Below are 19,353 nucleotides of genomic sequence, written 5' to 3'. Positions count from 1 at the left end.
ATATTCTTTAGACATTAATATTTTAAATAAAGAATTGCACTCCAATCAACTAAATCATTCATTTAAATTGAATGATTTATGAAAATTTGAATATCATTATTCAATAAAGGTGGTCATTTTAGACCACTTGATTGACTGTCTCAAAGATGATACTCTAATCAGCACCCAGGATTTCTTAAGATTGATTGACCTAAGATTTTGAATACATTGATTGTTCTAAACTATTCTATTCAAAACTTCATAAATCGATCAGATTTGATAGAAAAAGACAAAAATGCCCATTTATTTATTTAAAAGTTGAGGTGTCAAGAATATTTCGCAGAATATGATTCCTTAGGATAAAAGGACTGTATAAAATTTAGATTTCATAATTTCTGAAGTATATTTATAGAGCAAAACAAAATAAAATATTGTTATTAACATCATTTAAATCATTTTGAAAGTAAAACTAGAAACAAAATTTTATGACCAAGAAATTTTTGTAGAATAATTCTTAAGATACTACATAAATTATGAAAATTATTCTGTAGTGCAGGTAAGACTTAAATGCTGAATGTTTCTGTTTTCAGTACTCACATTGAAAAAAAAATGTGTGGTTTCAATATAAATGTTTTTTCTATAAATTGCAGTTTAAAATTTCCACTTTAATTGAAAGTTGAAATTTTAGGGGAGCTAACAGAAAATTAAAGAGATGCATAATACATTATGGCCAAGACCTTTATAATAACCTAAATGAATTAATGATTATCAAAATTTGAAGCCTAAAAATATTTTGATGAAGACACTTTTAAAGATTTGCATAAAATATTTAACTGAAAATTTTAATGAACATTAATATTGGCGAACCATCTGGTCGCCAAACACAGCTAGTTTTCAATAAAGATTTGTTTTCATTTTCTTTTCTTTATGACATCAGCAGCAACTTCTTTTGTCCTCTGTTATTCAAAAAATAGACGATATTTTGAATGAACAAATGTTGCTCATATTTTCTATTCTTTAGTACTAATTCAACTATTCAGTGCATTCATTTTTGAAAGCTCGCAATGAATTAAATACAAAATTTCCTGGCATATCGTAAAAAAGTTCTAAAATATTTACATAAAAAAATGATTTGAATAAAAGTATTTAAATAATTCATTAATAATAATTATGAAACAAACAAATGATTTATAAAGAGATAGTAAATTCATGCAGAAAAGCAACAACAAGAAGTCACTAATCAAAATAAAATATAAAAAAAATCATTCTGAGAATACATAATATTATCCTTGAAAAGAAACATTTTTTTTTCTTTACCTGTACATGCAAAAGGAAATGAAAAAAAAAAAAAAAAAAAAGTCAAGTCAACATAAGTCCCAAATTTTTTTCCCACACAACTATTTATTTAAAATAAGAGAAAACTTTTATACAGAAATTAAGAAGCACTTTCCATATAGAAAATGAAAGATCAAATACTATAAAGAAAATACATTCATATAAAGGTGGTGGAAGAGATTCGCCGAAAATCAGATAGGGGGTAAAGCCCAATTTCTTTAGTTTGGTTTTAAAATAACACAAAATAATTAATTTTACACATAATTAAAGAAAAATAAGCATTATTTAGCTTTTTTTATTCAGATACTGGCCTTTGTTTCTCATTGTTAAAAATTTGCAAATATATATATATATATATTTTAAATGTTTTGATTTTTTTTTTTTTTGACTGACCATTAAAAGATTATTTAAGATAATTTTTTATGAGACTTTTGAGATTTAATTGCATTGAGATCTAATTGTAGAAAAAATACGATTATATTTCATTCCGTATAGTTGTATATACAGGATGTCTTGAATAAAGACTGATGATTTTCAAAAAACTGCATTGCAAAACACAATTTTAACCTGTTTATAGCTTTACTATAATTTGCGCCCAACCTGGCCCGATGGTGAAAAACTTTCTGCATCTCTTGCCGATGAATGAATTTCAGTCACTTGCAAAACATACTTAAATTTATCATCCTAATCAATACTATCATCATAGTGATTTTTTTAAAATTGTCTCCAGAGTCCCAGCCAATTATTTATATAGCCGTCTATTTTTTAATTTCTACTTGGGAAATTCAAAAGTTCGTTTTCTTTCATTTAATACACAGGAAGTATCACTATTTTCTTCATTTGTCGCAAAAATAAAATCAATTTTTGTTTTCATTGCAATCTATTAATCGCGATAATTCTCCATTTAATCAATGTCATAAGAATATTTTACTTCCATTTCAGACCATATTACTCTAATTCTTTCATCTAGTTCAAGTAACCATTCAGTTTTGTCATTTGAAATATTACATACCAGGAACAATTTAGTCTTACTTACCGGTTCTGTTTTCAGAACGATTTCGTAAATAATCGCTTTTGTGTTCTCTTCCGTTTTAAAGAATCCATAAACATGTCGCGTACGCCAATTTTGCAAAAAAAAAAAAAAAAAAAAATATTTCATTACTATGGATGTAAATATTTGCTATTAAAGTGTTCTCTCATATTACATCTACAGTAACTATTGAAAATGCTTTGCAGAATTGAGTCTGTAACCAAATTACAATGTTCTTTCTGCAAATAGTGAGATATGTTTTATATCATGCATGTCTCTCACATGAAAGTTAGTAGAACAATAATAATTTATCTAGGAATCATGAGCATTGATATGAAACAATGAATTTCTGAATTGGTACAATGGTTCTGTGTGAAAATTCAGCAGATATTTTTCTGTCTGGAAAATGTAAAATGAAAAGTTTTTTTTATTGCAAAATTTCGTAAAGACTCTGGCTGGAAAAATGGAGATGTGAGGGTGCTATAGAGGAACTGCTAGTTAGGTAAATAAATAGGTGCACATGAAAGCAAAATATGTATTGGATATGTTTCAAGATTTAGTTATCTAAAAAAAAAGTCTTGTTCATGAAAAATTATAAATCAATCAGTTATATTTTAAAGGTAAAACATGAAGCTGAGAGAGCAATAAAAATTCAACCGATGATAAATTACAATAGGAATGAACAGCAGATATTAAAAATGGACAAATTATAAAATGTATGTCCCCCCCCCCTTTTACAGTTAAATTATATTGTTGCAAATCTCCATGTCTGACTTAAGTCAGACCAAATCCAAAAATCCGTCGACAAGAAAGTCAAAAACGAAGAAGGGAGAAGAATAAATTTCTCCCCAAAGAAGTCCTAAACAGTCTAGAATATGTTCAGCAGATGCCTGATGTTGGCAGCATTTCGGGCAAAGAGGGAAAGATTTTTCACCTTGAGAAAAGAAAAGACATTTAAGGTGGCCACTGGCAAGAAGCGACAGGCAAGTGTTGGTTTTTCTATCACAAGGAAGAATTAAGCCTTAAGGCCCTATACCAATCATGAGTAAGGAGTACCATCCAATTCTTCTTATTTAGGGTTTTGCCTGAGAGAAGGGTTCTAAGTATGTGAGCTCAGCAGAAGATGAAGTCGCTAGTAGTTCGCGTCTAAAAACAGAACAGCAGTTAGATTATAATAAAAGGTACTTGACATTTAAAAACCTGATTTTTTTTTTCAATCTGCTTTCCAATCTATTTATTTAAAAAAAAAAATAGTGCTTTTACACCAGTTTTTAGGAATAACAGAATACATTAAATACCTCAGAAAAAGAAAATTAAATGGCAATATTTGGTGATAATGATTAAAAGAAAAAAAAATTAAATGGTATAATTAAAACTATTAAATGGAAAACTTATCAATTTCAATCCAATGCAAGAAAATAGATTACACTGCAATAAAAATTTCATCAGCTGAAGTAAATTTTATTTATTGAGTTTTAGTCAAAATACAGACATTATACAATTTCCCCAAATATACAATTTCAGATTTTTATAAATTTGGCATATGTGCACCAATTATAGAGACATGGGGAAAATACCAACTTTTATTGAGATGCATCAATGATTTTGAATTACAGCTATCTAAATTTTCTAAAATGTGTCCAACTCAATAATTTGTTCAAATTCTTTGAGCTAATCTAGGAATTTTTTTTAACTAAGACTGGATTTATTGAAAAAATTACATATTTTTAAATTAATTCTCTGATTAGTTAGCATTGATACAGATCACCTAGCAAAAAATAAATTTGCAATGATGATGGGTAAGTTTAAAACTTTCTTTTTAATCAATATCTTGTATTTTAATATAAGAATGTTAACTTTTACACTTCCATGAAAATAAATATAAACAAAAAGCTGAAGAAAAATTAATAACAAATCAAAAGTGAAATTTTCTTAATCATCTGAAGAGCTGCATGTGCTTGCATACATTACTTTCAAATACAAGATAACTTTTTCATATGGAAGTCACAGGATTCACTTTTGCTAGAATGCCACTTCTGACACCAATAAGATGTCCCAGATTGATGAAGAAAAGAGAATTTTATTTACTCATTTTTCTGTAAAGCATACCCAATAACTAGTTCTCTTCATAGATGACATGTCTTCTAGTTAAAATTTATCTGGATATTTTGACACTTTTGCTCCCCAATCCTACAAATCACATGAAAAGTATTTCACCAATAATTTTGATGTATTTTTGAAAATTAAATGCATGGTATTGCTGTGTTTCTTGGATACTCAATGGTTGATCAAAGCAATTTTTCCAAGAATATTTCTGATACAGCATATTTTTCTTAGATTTAGGAGCCAAAATCTTTTCTTGGATGCAAGAAGAATATAGATATTTCCAAAGAGTAGAACAAAGCAATATTTCCATTTGTCCATTCAAAAGGTAGTTGTGGTGTTTGGATTTGATTTTCATATGGATTTTGAAACCAATATGAGCTTTTAATCTCTGAATTTAAGGTAATCTAAAGGTAATTTGAGTCTCTCTGTAGTAAGGCCCTTTTCCATTTGCTGTAGTCAAAAAGCATCATTCTCTTTTCATTTTAAATCTTCAATATGAAAACAAAGTTCCAAAAGTTTTTCTTATTTTTGTACTGAATGGAGACATGTTTGAAAAGTGAATAACTTTGTTTGGTAGTTTTATAATTTGGTATCAGAAATACTGTTGTATCAAAACCATAATATATATATATATATATTGTACACATGACATTTATATATAATAATAATTAGAATATCACTACACATTTATGTGTTGTGATTTTCTAATTATTAAAGTTTTTATTAAATTTTATAGAATAAAGTTAAAAAGTACAAGCATTTTAAAATGATTTCGTAATTATGGGCAGCAAATTGCAATTTTGTATCATTTAATAGTGTTAAATGCATTACAGAATTTTTTTTCACGTCTGTGATCATATTTATTTTTACAAAAGTATAAAATTAGCGAAATGCAAGAAATATGAACATCAGACACAAATCATCAATCAAAAGACATCAGCCAAAATATAAACATCAGTGTAAATTATTTTAACAACTAACCACCTTTGGCAATCAGCAGATTTGCCAAGATTAATGGTCGCTAAAATATGTAACTAAATATTTTACATAATTTAGTCTTAATGGACTCTTCAACAAAATATTTTTAAGCATTAAATTTTGAAACAGATATAATTTCTTATACCTTCCTTACAACTTAAAGCCTTATACTTTTCTACTGATTTTATTAATGCATTTCTTTTATTTTCTATCATCTCCCCTAAAATTCCTAAAAAAATGGTTACATTTTGTTATTTCTAGTCTTTTAATGTAACAATTTCCAATTAAAAACAGCATAAAATTTATCATTTTTTTTTTCTTCATGTGTTTTAAATATAAATTGAAATCTTTCACTGATTCTTTACAAAATTAAGTAAATATAACACTTGCTTTAGTAAAATTTGTTTTACCATTAAGACCAAGATAATGACTTGTGTTAAGGACAAGATAAGTTATTTGGATTTTAACACAAAATGAAAAATATCTGCAACTTTAATAATGACTTTTATTAATACCTTTGGTGCTAATTCCCAATTATTTTTACATTCATATTATGATTATGTTTACATTTTCTTATTATGGTTCATAACCTATTTAACATTTGTTCACAATTCTTAAACTTATGTTAGAAAACATGCTTAATATATATATATATATATATATATATATACAGCAAAAAATTAGTATATCCGAATATAAAATGATATAAAAGTCATTTTATATTGTTATATTTTCAAAAGCTATCATGGAAAAAACCCATAATTTTACTTAATTTTTAATTAAAATTTCAAAAAACATTTTCAAGGTGTATATTTCTACTCTTTAAATTATATCAGCATTAATTTTAGTTGTTCTAGACGAAAAAGTTTAATTTGTAAAATGCAAACATATACATGCATGTGCATAAATACCTTTATCATTAGTAAAGATTAACCCATAATCATTCCAAATTTCTATTTTGCCAGGCATTTAGCAACAATATTAACTATTCATGAAATTAATTTTAAAATATGTACTTTTCAAAAAAAATTTTTATTCAGTTTTTGACAAAATATTTTGTATATTAGCTTATTATCAATCTTGTTCCATACCACAAGAAATGCTGCCTCTTGCCAATGATAAATTTCTGACCAAAACACTGCCTAGGGTCAGTAGGCGAGAAGGAGATGCAAGTAGATAGAATAAAAAATATTTTTTTATTTGATAAACAAATAAAATTATAAAATATACAAATGAAATCAATTATAAAAAATATTTTATTAAGTACAATTGATCAGGTTCTTATATGCTTCATTATATTCTCTTTATTATTAGAATATTTACAAATTATTATTAGAACGTCAACTTCAATAATAATGTATGGAGAGGAGGATGTCAAGCAATTTGTAGTCAAGTGTTTTGGTCAGGATGTAAAGCAATTTGGAGTTTATAAATAATTTTTGCAAATTTAATAAATTAAAAAAGATCAATGTAAAATAAAACATTAATGTATTAAAATTGTATTTAAGATGAAGTTAAACTGTCCAGTTTATTGAAAAAGGGGTCTCATAATATGCCTAGGGCTGGAAGGTATCTAAATTTGCCCCTGTATTCTCAACTCTCTATTTCTAATAAAAGGCTTTCTAGAGCAATTCATAAAATTTCTGATGGCAGTTTTTGAGTACATTTTTTAAAAAATTACTTTGTTGAAATTCAAAAATGAATTGATAAATGTGGTATTTTTTTCAAACCAAAAAGAATAGCATACCTGTGCAAGATTTTATAAAAATTCAAAATGGTGATATAAATTTTGTCTTAAAATTCTGTTAATTTAACCTGAAAAAACTAAATGGAATAAAAATTTGTGTTACAAAAAATCTTACTTTTTTAAATTGTAAAATGATTTTAAAATACTTCCTGAATAATAATATATCCTTAAGTTGATGTCAAAGAAGCTTGAAAATTTTGATTAGCATTTAATTAAAATTCTAACTAAATTTTTGGCAAATCTCTTCTTAATAAGTAACTACCAGTCAATAAACCATGGGATTATTGACTGGATTCATCTAAAGATACAGTACTAAGATTTCATCATAAAGATACAGTATTAAGTATAATTAAAATTCTAAAAAAGAAAATTTTTATCAGCCTAAAAGCTATGCACTCTATATATCTGGATAAGATTTTGTTTCAGATAATGTCATAGGGTAAAAATGAAAAAATCTTCCGCATCAAAATTTGACTAATATTTCTTAAATAGAAATATAAAAATCAAAATATATGAATAAAAATATATAAAACTTAAGCTTACTTTCTGGTTCACACTTTTTTAAGTATTTAACTTCAGCCATTAAGTTGTAAAGCTTGGAATTCAGAACTTCAGTTTCTGAATTTGAAATGCAACTTCTAGATTCCAATAATGCTTGATATTCTTGACGTAGCTTTGGTAAAATTTTAAAATATTAGAGTGATGAAAGATAATGTAATAAGCAAGAGATTACAAATTAAGCAATAAAGATTTAAAGTTCAAACACATGAATTTTTTTCTAATATTTAATATATTCTAATAATAATTCATACTAATATTTTCTTTCTGAATTTAACATGAAGAAAATGACAGGAAGAAACCAGCTAAAGACAAAATGGGGAGAGGGGGACCTACATTACACAGAAATTTCACAATTACTTTAAAATTTATAAAATTACAATCACATATGAAATAGATAAGTGCCCTTCATATATTATATTCTAGTATCATTTTGCAGAATATGATATTTCATATAACATGACAGAAAATGTTATTAACTGTACATTTATAATATAAAATTATAATTTATATTATAATGTATAGATTAGTTTATTCTAAAATCCTAATGAGTTGAAATTTTTTTTAGAAAATATGATCTTCAGAAAATGTTATCATTATATTGTTTTTCATGAAAATTGTAATCTTGGGAAAAAAGGAATTGAAAGAATTAAAATGTGTTGTAACAATTCAAATAATAACAAAGTGATGCCCTAGTTAAAGAATAAAAATTTTGATGAGAATAAAGTTTTTACTCAGAAAGAAAAAAAAAAAGGGGGGGGTAAAGCTACAGAGAAAGACAAATCAAAAAAAAAAATTGTGTCTTTTTCAATATCTTTGCTTTTGGCAGGAGTTTTTTTAAAACTTGCAATAGCAACTTTAAAGTAAAGCTTATACAGCTGACTGTTATTCTATTGAGAATCTTAACATCAGAGAAGTATTGGAAGACCACTTTCTTCATTATTAGCATTAAATATGAAAGACAAAAATTAACAATTAATGAAATTTTAATGAGACATTAAAATATTTTATAAAATGTTCCACTGATGTAAGTATCATTGTACAGATCTTTTATATTTTATTACTAGAATTCAGTAAAGAATCTATAAAATGTTCAATGTAAAGAAACATGTAGAATGGAAATAATAATAAGGATATGATTTAAAATGCTAAAAATCCAACTTGGATGATTTCTTAAACTATTAGGAATATTTTTATGTGTGTATAATTATTATATAAACACACACAAAAGGACTTTTTACACAAGGAAATTATATTTTTGAAAGCATTTTTTTGAAAAGAAGAAATACAAGATTATTACACAAAGCAATATCTGGTTTAAGTTTCATTAACTTAAGTAATATAAAGACTTAACGTAATATCTGGTTTCTGCCCAAGATAAAAAAAATTGCACTTACAATTGCAGCTTCACAAAAACTTGCCACAAATCATTAGGATGAGGAAAAAACTTGCCTAAATTTATCATTTAGGATGATTGCAAGAAATGCTTAAAAACAAATTTTAAGTTTCCATTAAAAATTTATGGAATTACCACATTTGTTAAGAAATCAAGGAAAAATAAAATAATATTTGTTAAGCAGACATTATTCTTAATCAAGCCATAAAAATGCTGTTTGATTTTATATAAATTTGCTAGAAAAAGAAACAAATAAACAAAAAACGAAAGATCACAATTTCTAATATATATATAATTAGAAATTATACCACAAAGAAGCAAAAACACTAAACAAAAGTTCTTACCATTTCAAGTTCCACTGTTTTATTATGAATATGTTCATCTAATTGTGCTGAGCTCATTTTCATGAAAGACAGCCAATAAAGACATAAGAAAAACTAAAAGTAAATAAAATGTATTAATAAAGAAATATTATTAATGAAAGAAAAAAAAGCTTTAATATAGTACATCTATTTAAAATTCAAAAGTAACTTTTTAAAATTCCTTTTTTGAATAATAAAAACATATTTATTAATTTCTTTATGATAAATTTTATCCATTCTTAAGTAATTATAGAAAACATTGCTTAACAGTTCTGTGTAAATATGAATAACTCAGAATAAAAGTATCTTGAACATGAACATTTTCCCTGACACCTATTAAATCTCTAAAGCTATTCTGAAGATTTGAGCCACTTTTTAAATTATAAGTTCACCTTTATGCACAAGATCTGAATTTAACACAATTCAAAATTCCCTAGTACATATCTTCTCACTAAAATAAGTTACATTTTTTAAAACTTTTTTTTCCCATAGACTCAATTCATTTTATTAAGAACTATTAAATTTCTTTCAATATTATTTAACCTCATTACTCATTCAATATTATTTAATTCATTAACAATTAAACACACTAATATATTTATGTTTATAAAAGAAGATACCCATCTAGAGAAGCTGTCATCTTGTTAACATCATAGATATGATTATCACCAATTCATTAACAAAAATTGTAGTACAAAATTTCATGCACCTAAAGAATGCTTATGGAAATTAACGAATAAATAAATATTATTTGTAACAGACTTTAGATATAAATATGCAACAACATCAAGCTTTGTTTCCTTACAGTTGTATTTTCTCTATTTACAATGTCCATAAGTACTCAAATAAAAACTAATCATTAAAACTGACTTGAAGCAACTAGTAAATGGAATCAGACATGAGAAAAGCAAGGGAGAGGGATAAAAAACCCTGAACTAAATAAAATACTGAATTCTGTCAAACATAAACACTCAGAAGTAAAATAAATATAATTAGATAAACAATAAAATGAATAAATTCGCACAAAAGTGCTTGAAATAGTAAAAACATTGTAGAATCGCAACAAAAGAAATTAATTGCTCTGAAGAATGATAAAATTTGTTTCCAAAATTAACAATAACACCTAACTAATCCTTAAAATCTGATTGAAGCAAATGATGGCCAACAGAAAAAACTTGTATCACCAAATACAATTAAAAAAAAGAATACTGTATAGAAGAAAGAAGTCAGCTAGACACTAAAAGAGTGCGATAGATGTTATTTGGAAACTACAAAAAGATATGCAGTATCACATTACAATGTCCAGTTTAAGTCATTTTAATTAATCCAGCCATCATAATGGAAGCAGTGTCTTCTGAGAGATCTGTTAGTCTATTCCTACTAAGCATTCAAAAGTTTTAAAGCAAATTATGTATGCTGACAATGCATGAAAATATTACTGTTTCTTAAAAGCAAAAAATTAATTTATTAATTGCAAATAGTAGAATCTGAAATGCAAATCATGACAGAAAGAAAAAAAAAAAACACCTCCTCATCCCAATTCAAAATTATTAATAGCTGGATATTTCAGAAGGCAATTCGGCATTCCTCTTTTTTTCCCTTTATTTTTGGCAAAAGGAAGAACAAAAAATACCATGAACATATTATTCATGAACGAACGAACATATATCGCCCGATTATGCAATGTAAAAATAAAGAAAACGTCAACAAGAAGGGGGGAAAAAACTTGTATAACAAAATCACAAAGAAATTACGACAGTTAGAATACATTTGATATTCTTCTATAAAATAAAGTAACTTTTATAATTAATATAAGAAAATCTAATTACTGAATCACACTATATAAAAATTATTAGTTAGAAATTCAACATCTGCTGAATTTCTAAAAACTGTTTAGAATGTTAGGTAATAACTTTTTTTAAAAATTCCCGCTCGCGAATTATTTTTTAAGTTGAATCTTCTTACGAAATGTTGAAACCATTGTTTCTTCTATAAAAAAAAAAAAAAATCCTAACTGTTATTCGTAGAAAATCAAATCCTATTTGCTATCTAAATATAAAATTCTCGTGTCACAGTTTTCGTTGCCATACTCCTCCGAAATGGCTTGACCGATTTTGATGAAATTTTTTGTGCTTATCCGGTATCTATGAGAATCGGCCAACATCTATTTTTCATCCCCCTAAATGTTAGGGGTAGTCCACCCCTAATTTTTTTTATTTTTTATTTTTTAGACAAAATTTTTAATTTCTATTTTTTTATGATACAACATACAAAAATACATACAATCCTCAATTTTCACCCTTCTACGATCAACCCTTATTTTTTAATAGCCATTTTAGTAATTTAATCATTTTTCCTCTCCGGTCGAAAACTGATCAATCGTCATTTAATTAGTTATCCCCGCCAGATGTCTACAGGTATCACTTCTGACCCAGTAAACAGCACGGAGTAGGGATGAGAACGAAGCCGGTCTCCTTTCTTTCTCACTCCCTACACAGTTGTCGGCCATCATTATTGTTTATGCATCAAGTGTAGTAGTAACGTTGACAATTATTATTTTGCTATCTCAGTGTAACTCTCATATTAACTTTTAATCATTCCTATTTTATCAATAATAATTAAATTATCAATTTTGAGTGTATTTTGCACGATTAGTTAATCAAGTGATTTTATAACCTCAAAAGTACTCAACACGTGACACGAGCTTCCAATAACAACGGATTTTGTGTTGTAAGTATACTTTTTTTTATTTATATCGAAAATGTTGTTGATCTTATAAAAATGTAATTTTAATTTAATTTTATTAAAAAAATGTAATTGAACAATTAAGATTTTCATAGTTTCAATTTTTACAGTGAGCAATGCCAAGAAAGCGCAAAGGGGCTGATTTGAGCCGCAGTACAAGTAAAGCTCGAAACTTGCGAAATAGCAGATCCGAAAGAACAGAAGAACAAATCCAGCAACAAAATACTGATGCACGTGTCAGAATGGCGCAATTGCATCAAGAAGAGCCAGAAGATACACGAGCTGAACGCAATGAAGTCAGAAGATTAGAACAACGACAATCACGCCGTTTCACAGTCAATAGACGAAGAACAAATGACCAACAACGACAACAGGTACATCGAGCATTTATATCTGATTCATTCCTGCGTCTAGCATTCCAGTATGAGCCCGATATTGAATATTATGCTCATTCAAAAGTGGTAATTGGTGCTATGGACAAGGAATGTCCGCATTGTCATGCTCTGAAATTCAAAAATGAGCCAGCTGGGATGTGTTGCGCGTCAGGAAAAGTGCAACTACCTGAAATTGAAACACCACCTGAACCATTGAACGGCTTACTTATCGGCACGGATCCAGATTCTAACGTGTTCCTGAAGTCAATTCGAAGATTCAATTCATGCTTTCGAATGACATCGTTCGGAGCAACAGAAATAGTTCGAAATACTAATGCAAATGGTCAACAATTCAATTCTACATTCAAAATCAGAGGCCAAGTTTATCATAAAATGGGCTCACTGCTGCCAATGCCAAACGAACCACATAAATTCTTACAAATCTACTTTATGGTCGGCGAGGATTCCGGAAGCGCACTTGCCAATCGCGTGAATGCACGTTGTGATTATAATAACCTTGATTCACTTTATGCCAGGCGCATCGTCAGCGAGCTAGATGCTCTTTTGAACGAGCACAACGAGTTGTTGAAAATATTCAAATCACATATGCACCAATTACAAAGCGATAATCACGCTATCGTCATTAATCCTGATAAAACACCAGCTGGAGAGCATATTCGTAGATTCAATGCACCCGTTGTTGATGATGTTGCTGGAATCATGGTTGGCGATTGTACAGCTGCACGAGAAATTCTGATTCGTAGAAGAAATAATAATCTTCAGTTCATTGCTGACACACATCGTTCATATGACGCTCTCCAATATCCGCTAATATTCTGGAAGGGACAAGACGGATATTGCATAAACATAAAACAACGAGATCCCGTATCAGGTACTTCATTGATTATTAATTTGATCATTAATCATTTAACAAAACAATTAAATTATTGAACGTAATAAATTTAAATTAATTTTTATGAACAAATATTACAGGAGCTGAAACAAACAAGAACGTTAGCTCAAAGGATTATTATGCGTACCGATTAATGATTAGACGTGGCCTGGACAACGTCATTTTACGATGTCGTGAGCTTTGTCAACAATTCATGGTCGACATGTACGCGAAGATTGAGAGCGAACGACTACGATACTTACGATATAATCAACAAAAGCTGCGCGCGGAAGAGTACATTCATTTGCGAGACGCTATCAACAACAACGCCGACGTCGCCGAAATTGGTAACCATGTCATTTTACCATCATCGTACGTAGGCAGTCCACGTCATATGCAAGAATATATACAGGATGCTCTGACTTTCGTGCGCGAATATGGACGACCATGTTTATTTATCACGTTCACATGTAATCCAAAATGGCCAGAGATTACATCTTTGCTACTGCCTGGCCAAAATGCAATACATCGCCATGACATTACAGCACGTGTGTTCAGACAAAAGTTGAAGTCTTTAATAAGTTTCATTACTAAATCACATGTATTTGGTCCCACACGTTGCTGGATGTATTCGGTTGAGTGGCAAAAGCAAGGATTACCTTATGCACACATTTTGGTTTGTTCATCGACAAAATCCGTCCTGAAGAAATCGATAGTATCATTTCTGCGGAAATTCCAGATCCATCCACTGACCAACTGCTGTTTGACATTGTTACAACAAACATGATTCATGGTCCATGTGGTACTCTTAATAGTTCATCGCCTTGCATGGCTGATGGAAAATGTACTAAAAATTTCCCTAAAGATTTTACCAATGATACGGTCACAAATGTCGACGGATACCCAATATATCGTCGAAGAAATCCTGAAAATGGCGGACAGTCATTTATTAAAAATATCATCAACACAGACATTGATATTGACAATCGTTGGGTGGTGCCATATTCGCCTCTGCTGAGCAAGACATATAATGCTCATATTAATGTTGAGTTCTGCAGTTCTGTGAAGAGCATCAAATACATTTGCAAGTATGTCCATAAAGGCAGTGATATGGCTGTGTTTAGAGTGGAAAATACTAATGTGAATGCTCCTCCAGTGAATAAAAACGATGAAATAACGCTCTACCAAATTGGTCGGCACATCAGCTCCAATGAAGCTGCTTGGCGTATCTTTGGTTTTCCAATTCATGAACGGGATCCAGCAGTTGTTCAGTTAGCCATCCATCTTGAAAACGGTCAGCGTGTATTTTTCACGAACGAGACAGCGATTGATCGTGCAATAAATCCACCTAAAACTACACTCACTGCATTTTTTGAATTGTGTAATCGTGCGGATGATTTTGGTGCCTTTGCACGAACATTACTCTATTCACAAGTACCACGCTATTTCACATGGACTCAAACAAAAACATGGATGCCCCGCAAGCAAGGCTCACCAGTTGCTGCATGTCTCAATTTATTTAAATCAAACGCCTTGGGGCGATTATTTACAGTCAATCCAAGACACACGGAGTGCTTTTATCTTCGACTGTTGTTGGTTAATGTTACTGGCCCATTATCATTTCAAGATATACGTAAAGTGAATGGGCAACAATATCCAACGTATAAAGATGCATGCCTTGCACTCGGCTTGCTGGAAGACGACAACCAGTGGGAATGCATGCTTGCTGAAGCTGCATTGAACTGTACAGCAATACAAATTCGCTATAGTGTTGACTACATGTTTCCCAGCCCGAGTACAGATATTATGGGAAAATCACAAAGATTCAATGACTGATGATATATTGCATCAACATCGTATACGGTGCCACGATCTAACCATAACATTCAGCGACGAAATGTACAATGAAGCATTGATTGCTATTGAGGATCTTTGCATTGTCATTGCCAACTTACCACTTAGTAATTTCGGTATGAATTGGCCAAATCGAACTGCATCTGATTTAATGAATACTGAAATGAATCGTGAACTGCAGTACAGTACTGTAGAAATGGCAGCGATTGTTGCCCGCAATGTCCCACTAATGAATGAGGAACAAAGAACCATTTATGATCGCATTATGCTCGCATTTTCAGCTGGACAAGGTGGGTTCTTCTTTTTGGATGCACCGGGTGGAACTGGCAAAACATTCGTTATTTCGCTAATTCTTGCTGAAATACGATCAAATAATGGCATCGCATTGGCCGTTGCATCATCGGGCATTGCAGCAACTTTATTGGATGGAGGTAGAACAGCTCATTCAGTATTTAAGCTGCCACTAAATATTCAGAATAACCCTGACGCAGTATGCAACATTAAGAAACAATCGTCCATGGCCACTGTGCTGAAACGGTGTAAAATTATTATTTGGGATGAATGTACTATGGCACACAAACATTCACTTGAGGCGTTGAACAGGACATTGAAAGATATTAAAAACAGTGACAAACTATTTGGCGGAACTCTGTTGGTCCTTTCAGGTGATTTCAGACAAACACTTCCAGTCATTCCACGTTCAACATACGCTGATGAGATCAACGCTTGCTTAAAATCCTCTCCATTGTGGCGTAATGTTGAAAAATTACAGCTAAAAATAAATATGCGCGTTCAAATGCTTCAAGATCCATCCGCTGAAACATTTTCAAAACAACTCTTAGATATCGGTGATGGAAAAGTTGCTATAGATGAAACTGGATACGTAAAATTACCGACCGATTTCTGCACAATCGCTGATTCGCAAGATACTCTCATTGAACAAATATTTCCCGATGTACACACACAGTACATAAATCATGAGTGGCTTGCAGAAAGAGCGATTTTAGCGGCAAAAAATGTAGACGTTGACAATTTAAATCTGAAGATACAAATGTTGTTGCCAGGGAACTTGGTATCATATAAATCTATTGATACAGTTTGCGACGACAGCGAAGCAGTAAATTTTCCCACAGAGTTTTTGAACTCACTGGATTTGCCAGGCATGCCACCGCATAATTTACAATTAAAGGTTGGATCTCCAATTATCTTGCTTCGTAATTTGAACCCGCCCCGGCTGTGCAACGGGCGATTAGTCATTCAAAAATTAATGAAAAACGTGATCGAAGCCAGGATTTTAAATGGCAAGTTCAGAGGTGAAAATATACTCATACCACGGATTCCTATTATACCTACAGATGTGCCAATTCAATTCAAACGTATTCAGTTTCCGATTAGATTGGCATTTGCAATGACTATCAACAAATCCCAAGGTCAAACGATGTCTGTTTGTGGATTAGATTTGAGAACACCATGTTTTTCACACGGACAATTATACGTGGCATGCTCTCGAGTGGGTAAACCATCCAGTTTGTTTGTGTTAGCTAAAGATGGACTAACAAAAAATATTGTTCACGCTATAGCATTAAGAGATTGATATTGTTTAATAGTGTTACTGTCGTAATTGTTTAATTAATGATATATAATTTTAAGGAATAAATTATAATAACTTAAAAATAATGTTTGCCTTTTGTTATTTTTATATTCCCTCATCGTTCACAGCGCTCCATGCTTATTTCACGCATATACCACATTCTTACATACATACAATATACACATTCTAACATACATACATACTTACAATAAGTAAGCTATTTTTTGTCTACACTAGAAATTACTAGGAAATTATTTATATGGCAAAACAACGTTTGCCGGGTCAGCTAGTATGTTTATTGAATTTTCTGAAGATCATAAAATGCAAAACTAGGAACCGATTTGTTGATTTTGAAAGATGTTGCCATCCTATTAGATGTGTTGCGACATAAATTATATATTTCATTTAAAAGTAACTCACGAATAGTTTAATAATTATAAATATTATTTTGTAAATAATTGTTAATGCAGATTGGTAACAATGATATGCAATGGCATTTTTGAGTTTTGTGGCTTAAAAATAATATTAGAATCTGAATGAAAATAAATTGATGTTAATTTGGCAATATTATTTATAAGGTAGTAAGATTTTGTTTAATAGTAAATTTGTCTGCCAGAGATGCATAATCCACGATTTTTTGAATAACAAATAATTTTGCTATTATTATTTTTAAATATTTGTTCCAAATATCTGCTATTTCAATCATATTATTAATTAAATTTTTTTAATTAGTATTCAATATAAAATTTATTAATTGTAATTAATATTTAATTTATAATTTTAAGTAACGTGTGATTGAATTAATTTAGTTATTTCAGTTTACTTTTTAATTTTGATTTTTTTTAAAAACTATTTACTTATTTAATTTATTTATTGGAGTAAAGCATTTTCTAAATAAAAAAAAATGTGATTTCTTTAAAATGTTTACTTCAGTTCTATATTTTGGCAATAGTGGCGCCTGCACAGTGAACAGAATGTATGTATTTAGAGAGTCATGTCACAGACAAATAGAAATGATCTCCATGGGATAGCGCATTGTGAAATGCGAATATCAGAAAGTCAAGCGGAGCGGTGACTTCACACTTATAAACTCCTGTGATAGCTCCACTTTCAGTGATACGATAATTCCAAGAATAACCGATCCGTTCACTTTTCAACCCATTCATAGATTTCTGCTTTTCTCTTAATGACTTCAGTTAAGGGGATGGCGGATTCCCTGAGAACACAAGAAAAGAATCTTTTGTGTTTCTGACGTTTCCTATCCTCCCCGGGAGAGTCGGGAATCGGTCGAGACCCCTTCTTTTCTTTCAGAGGTGTCGGCTGAAGCCACATAATGTCAATACGGGGAGTTGTTCCTTTGTGGTTTTAGGTTGAAGGAAATCCGCGACTCTTTTTATTCCCTTTCCACTTACAACATATTTGCCTATTGCAGACTTTAAGATTTTACATTAATATCGTACATAAAATAGAAATCGACTTATTCCTTCTATGTCTTTCCCAACCACCCCAAAGCAATGTCAGGACACAGGTTGCTTATCACTTCGAATTTTCGTTTTGTGAGAAGAATAGGTTCTTCTTTTTTCCGATTTTTGAGAAAAATTGAAATTGTCTTGCAAACGGTTCCAATTAAAATTGAATTTCATTTCTGCTGCATTTGAAAAAAATTGAGAACGCAGCAAATCTGAGTGGGAATCGGTAATTGTTTTTCACTTGTTTAATATAACACTGCATAAAACTTACGAAAAAAAACAAAAACAAATGTTTATAATTTTCGCTTTGTTAAGAGTCTAGTTATTACAAATTAAATGTGTCCAATCCTTTGAATTTTTTAAAAAATGTTTAAAATTATGAAAGCATTTTTATTATATTCAGTTGTAAAATTATGTCTCGAAATTAGCTAGAAAAATTTACTTTTTGAAACAAACAAACAAACAAAAAAGTATATATTTCTATATTTTTTATATGGGGTGAATTTATTCCTTGTTCCGCTATTAAAATATTTGTATCTGTTTTCTTTTCTTTTTTTGTGTGTGTGTGCGCGCGCATTTTTAAGAATAAGTAAAACTGATTTGATTTCATAGTATCCCCCCCCCCCCAAACAAAAATAGTATTGTTAGAATATTTTATAACCAATAATAAATTAAAATTTCATTTATTTACTCTGCATTTTTATTATACCACATTTCTTCATAGTATTCACTAAAATATTGTGAATACTATGTTTGCTTCTCAATAAAAATAAGATTTTTACCGTATTAAAATGTTTCAATCTTTTTCATTTAATAGTCTTATTCTACTACACAATTCTGCATGTTTACCGTAGAAGGACTTAGAGTTTGGGTTAAATTTACTGCTGCATTGTCATTAAATATAGTCTTTTTTGTCATTAAATATATATTGTCATTA

The 19,353-nt window shown here is 29.7% G+C and overlaps 3 protein-coding genes across 8 annotated transcripts in view; 2 read left to right on the top strand and 1 right to left on the bottom strand.

Moving 5' to 3' along the window:
- The window catches only part of LOC129962574 (uncharacterized), a 38,846-nt gene extending 27,251 nt beyond the window's left edge, over window positions 1-11,595 (bottom strand). The window contains exons 1-3 of one of the 6 annotated variants that reach the window (XM_056076353.1): window positions 11,507-11,595; window positions 9,474-9,566; window positions 7,719-7,848 (exon numbers count right to left, since the gene is read on the bottom strand). In XM_056076353.1, coding sequence (XP_055932328.1) covers window positions 7,719-7,848; window positions 9,474-9,536 — 193 coding nt within the window. In that variant the 5' untranslated portion in view covers window positions 9,537-9,566; window positions 11,507-11,595. Of the gene's footprint in view, window positions 1-7,718; window positions 7,849-9,473; window positions 9,567-10,111; window positions 10,999-11,018; window positions 11,245-11,320 lie in introns of those variants that run through there. The other 5 variants (XM_056076351.1, XM_056076350.1, XM_056076352.1 and 2 more) reach the window with 5 other exon arrangements.
- Window positions 11,596-12,352: 757 nt separating this feature from the next.
- Window positions 12,353-14,289, top strand: LOC129963020 (uncharacterized). The gene is made up of 2 exons (XM_056077024.1): window positions 12,353-13,502; window positions 13,604-14,289. Exons 1-2 carry the CDS (start codon window positions 12,353-12,355, stop codon window positions 14,287-14,289), a joined length of 1,836 nt encoding a protein of 611 aa, XP_055932999.1.
- On the top strand, window positions 14,286-15,338 carry LOC129963019 (uncharacterized). The gene has a single exon (XM_056077023.1). It carries the CDS (start codon window positions 14,286-14,288, stop codon window positions 15,336-15,338), a length of 1,053 nt encoding a protein of 350 aa, XP_055932998.1.
- Window positions 15,339-19,353: the final 4,015 nt, after the last annotated feature.

This window comes from Argiope bruennichi, chromosome 3 (assembly GCF_947563725.1).
Source record: "Argiope bruennichi chromosome 3, qqArgBrue1.1, whole genome shotgun sequence".
NCBI lineage: Eukaryota > Metazoa > Arthropoda > Arachnida > Araneae > Araneidae > Argiope > Argiope bruennichi.
The sequence above is the reverse complement of the archived record's forward strand: the minus strand, read 5'-3'. Positions and strand labels throughout refer to the sequence as shown.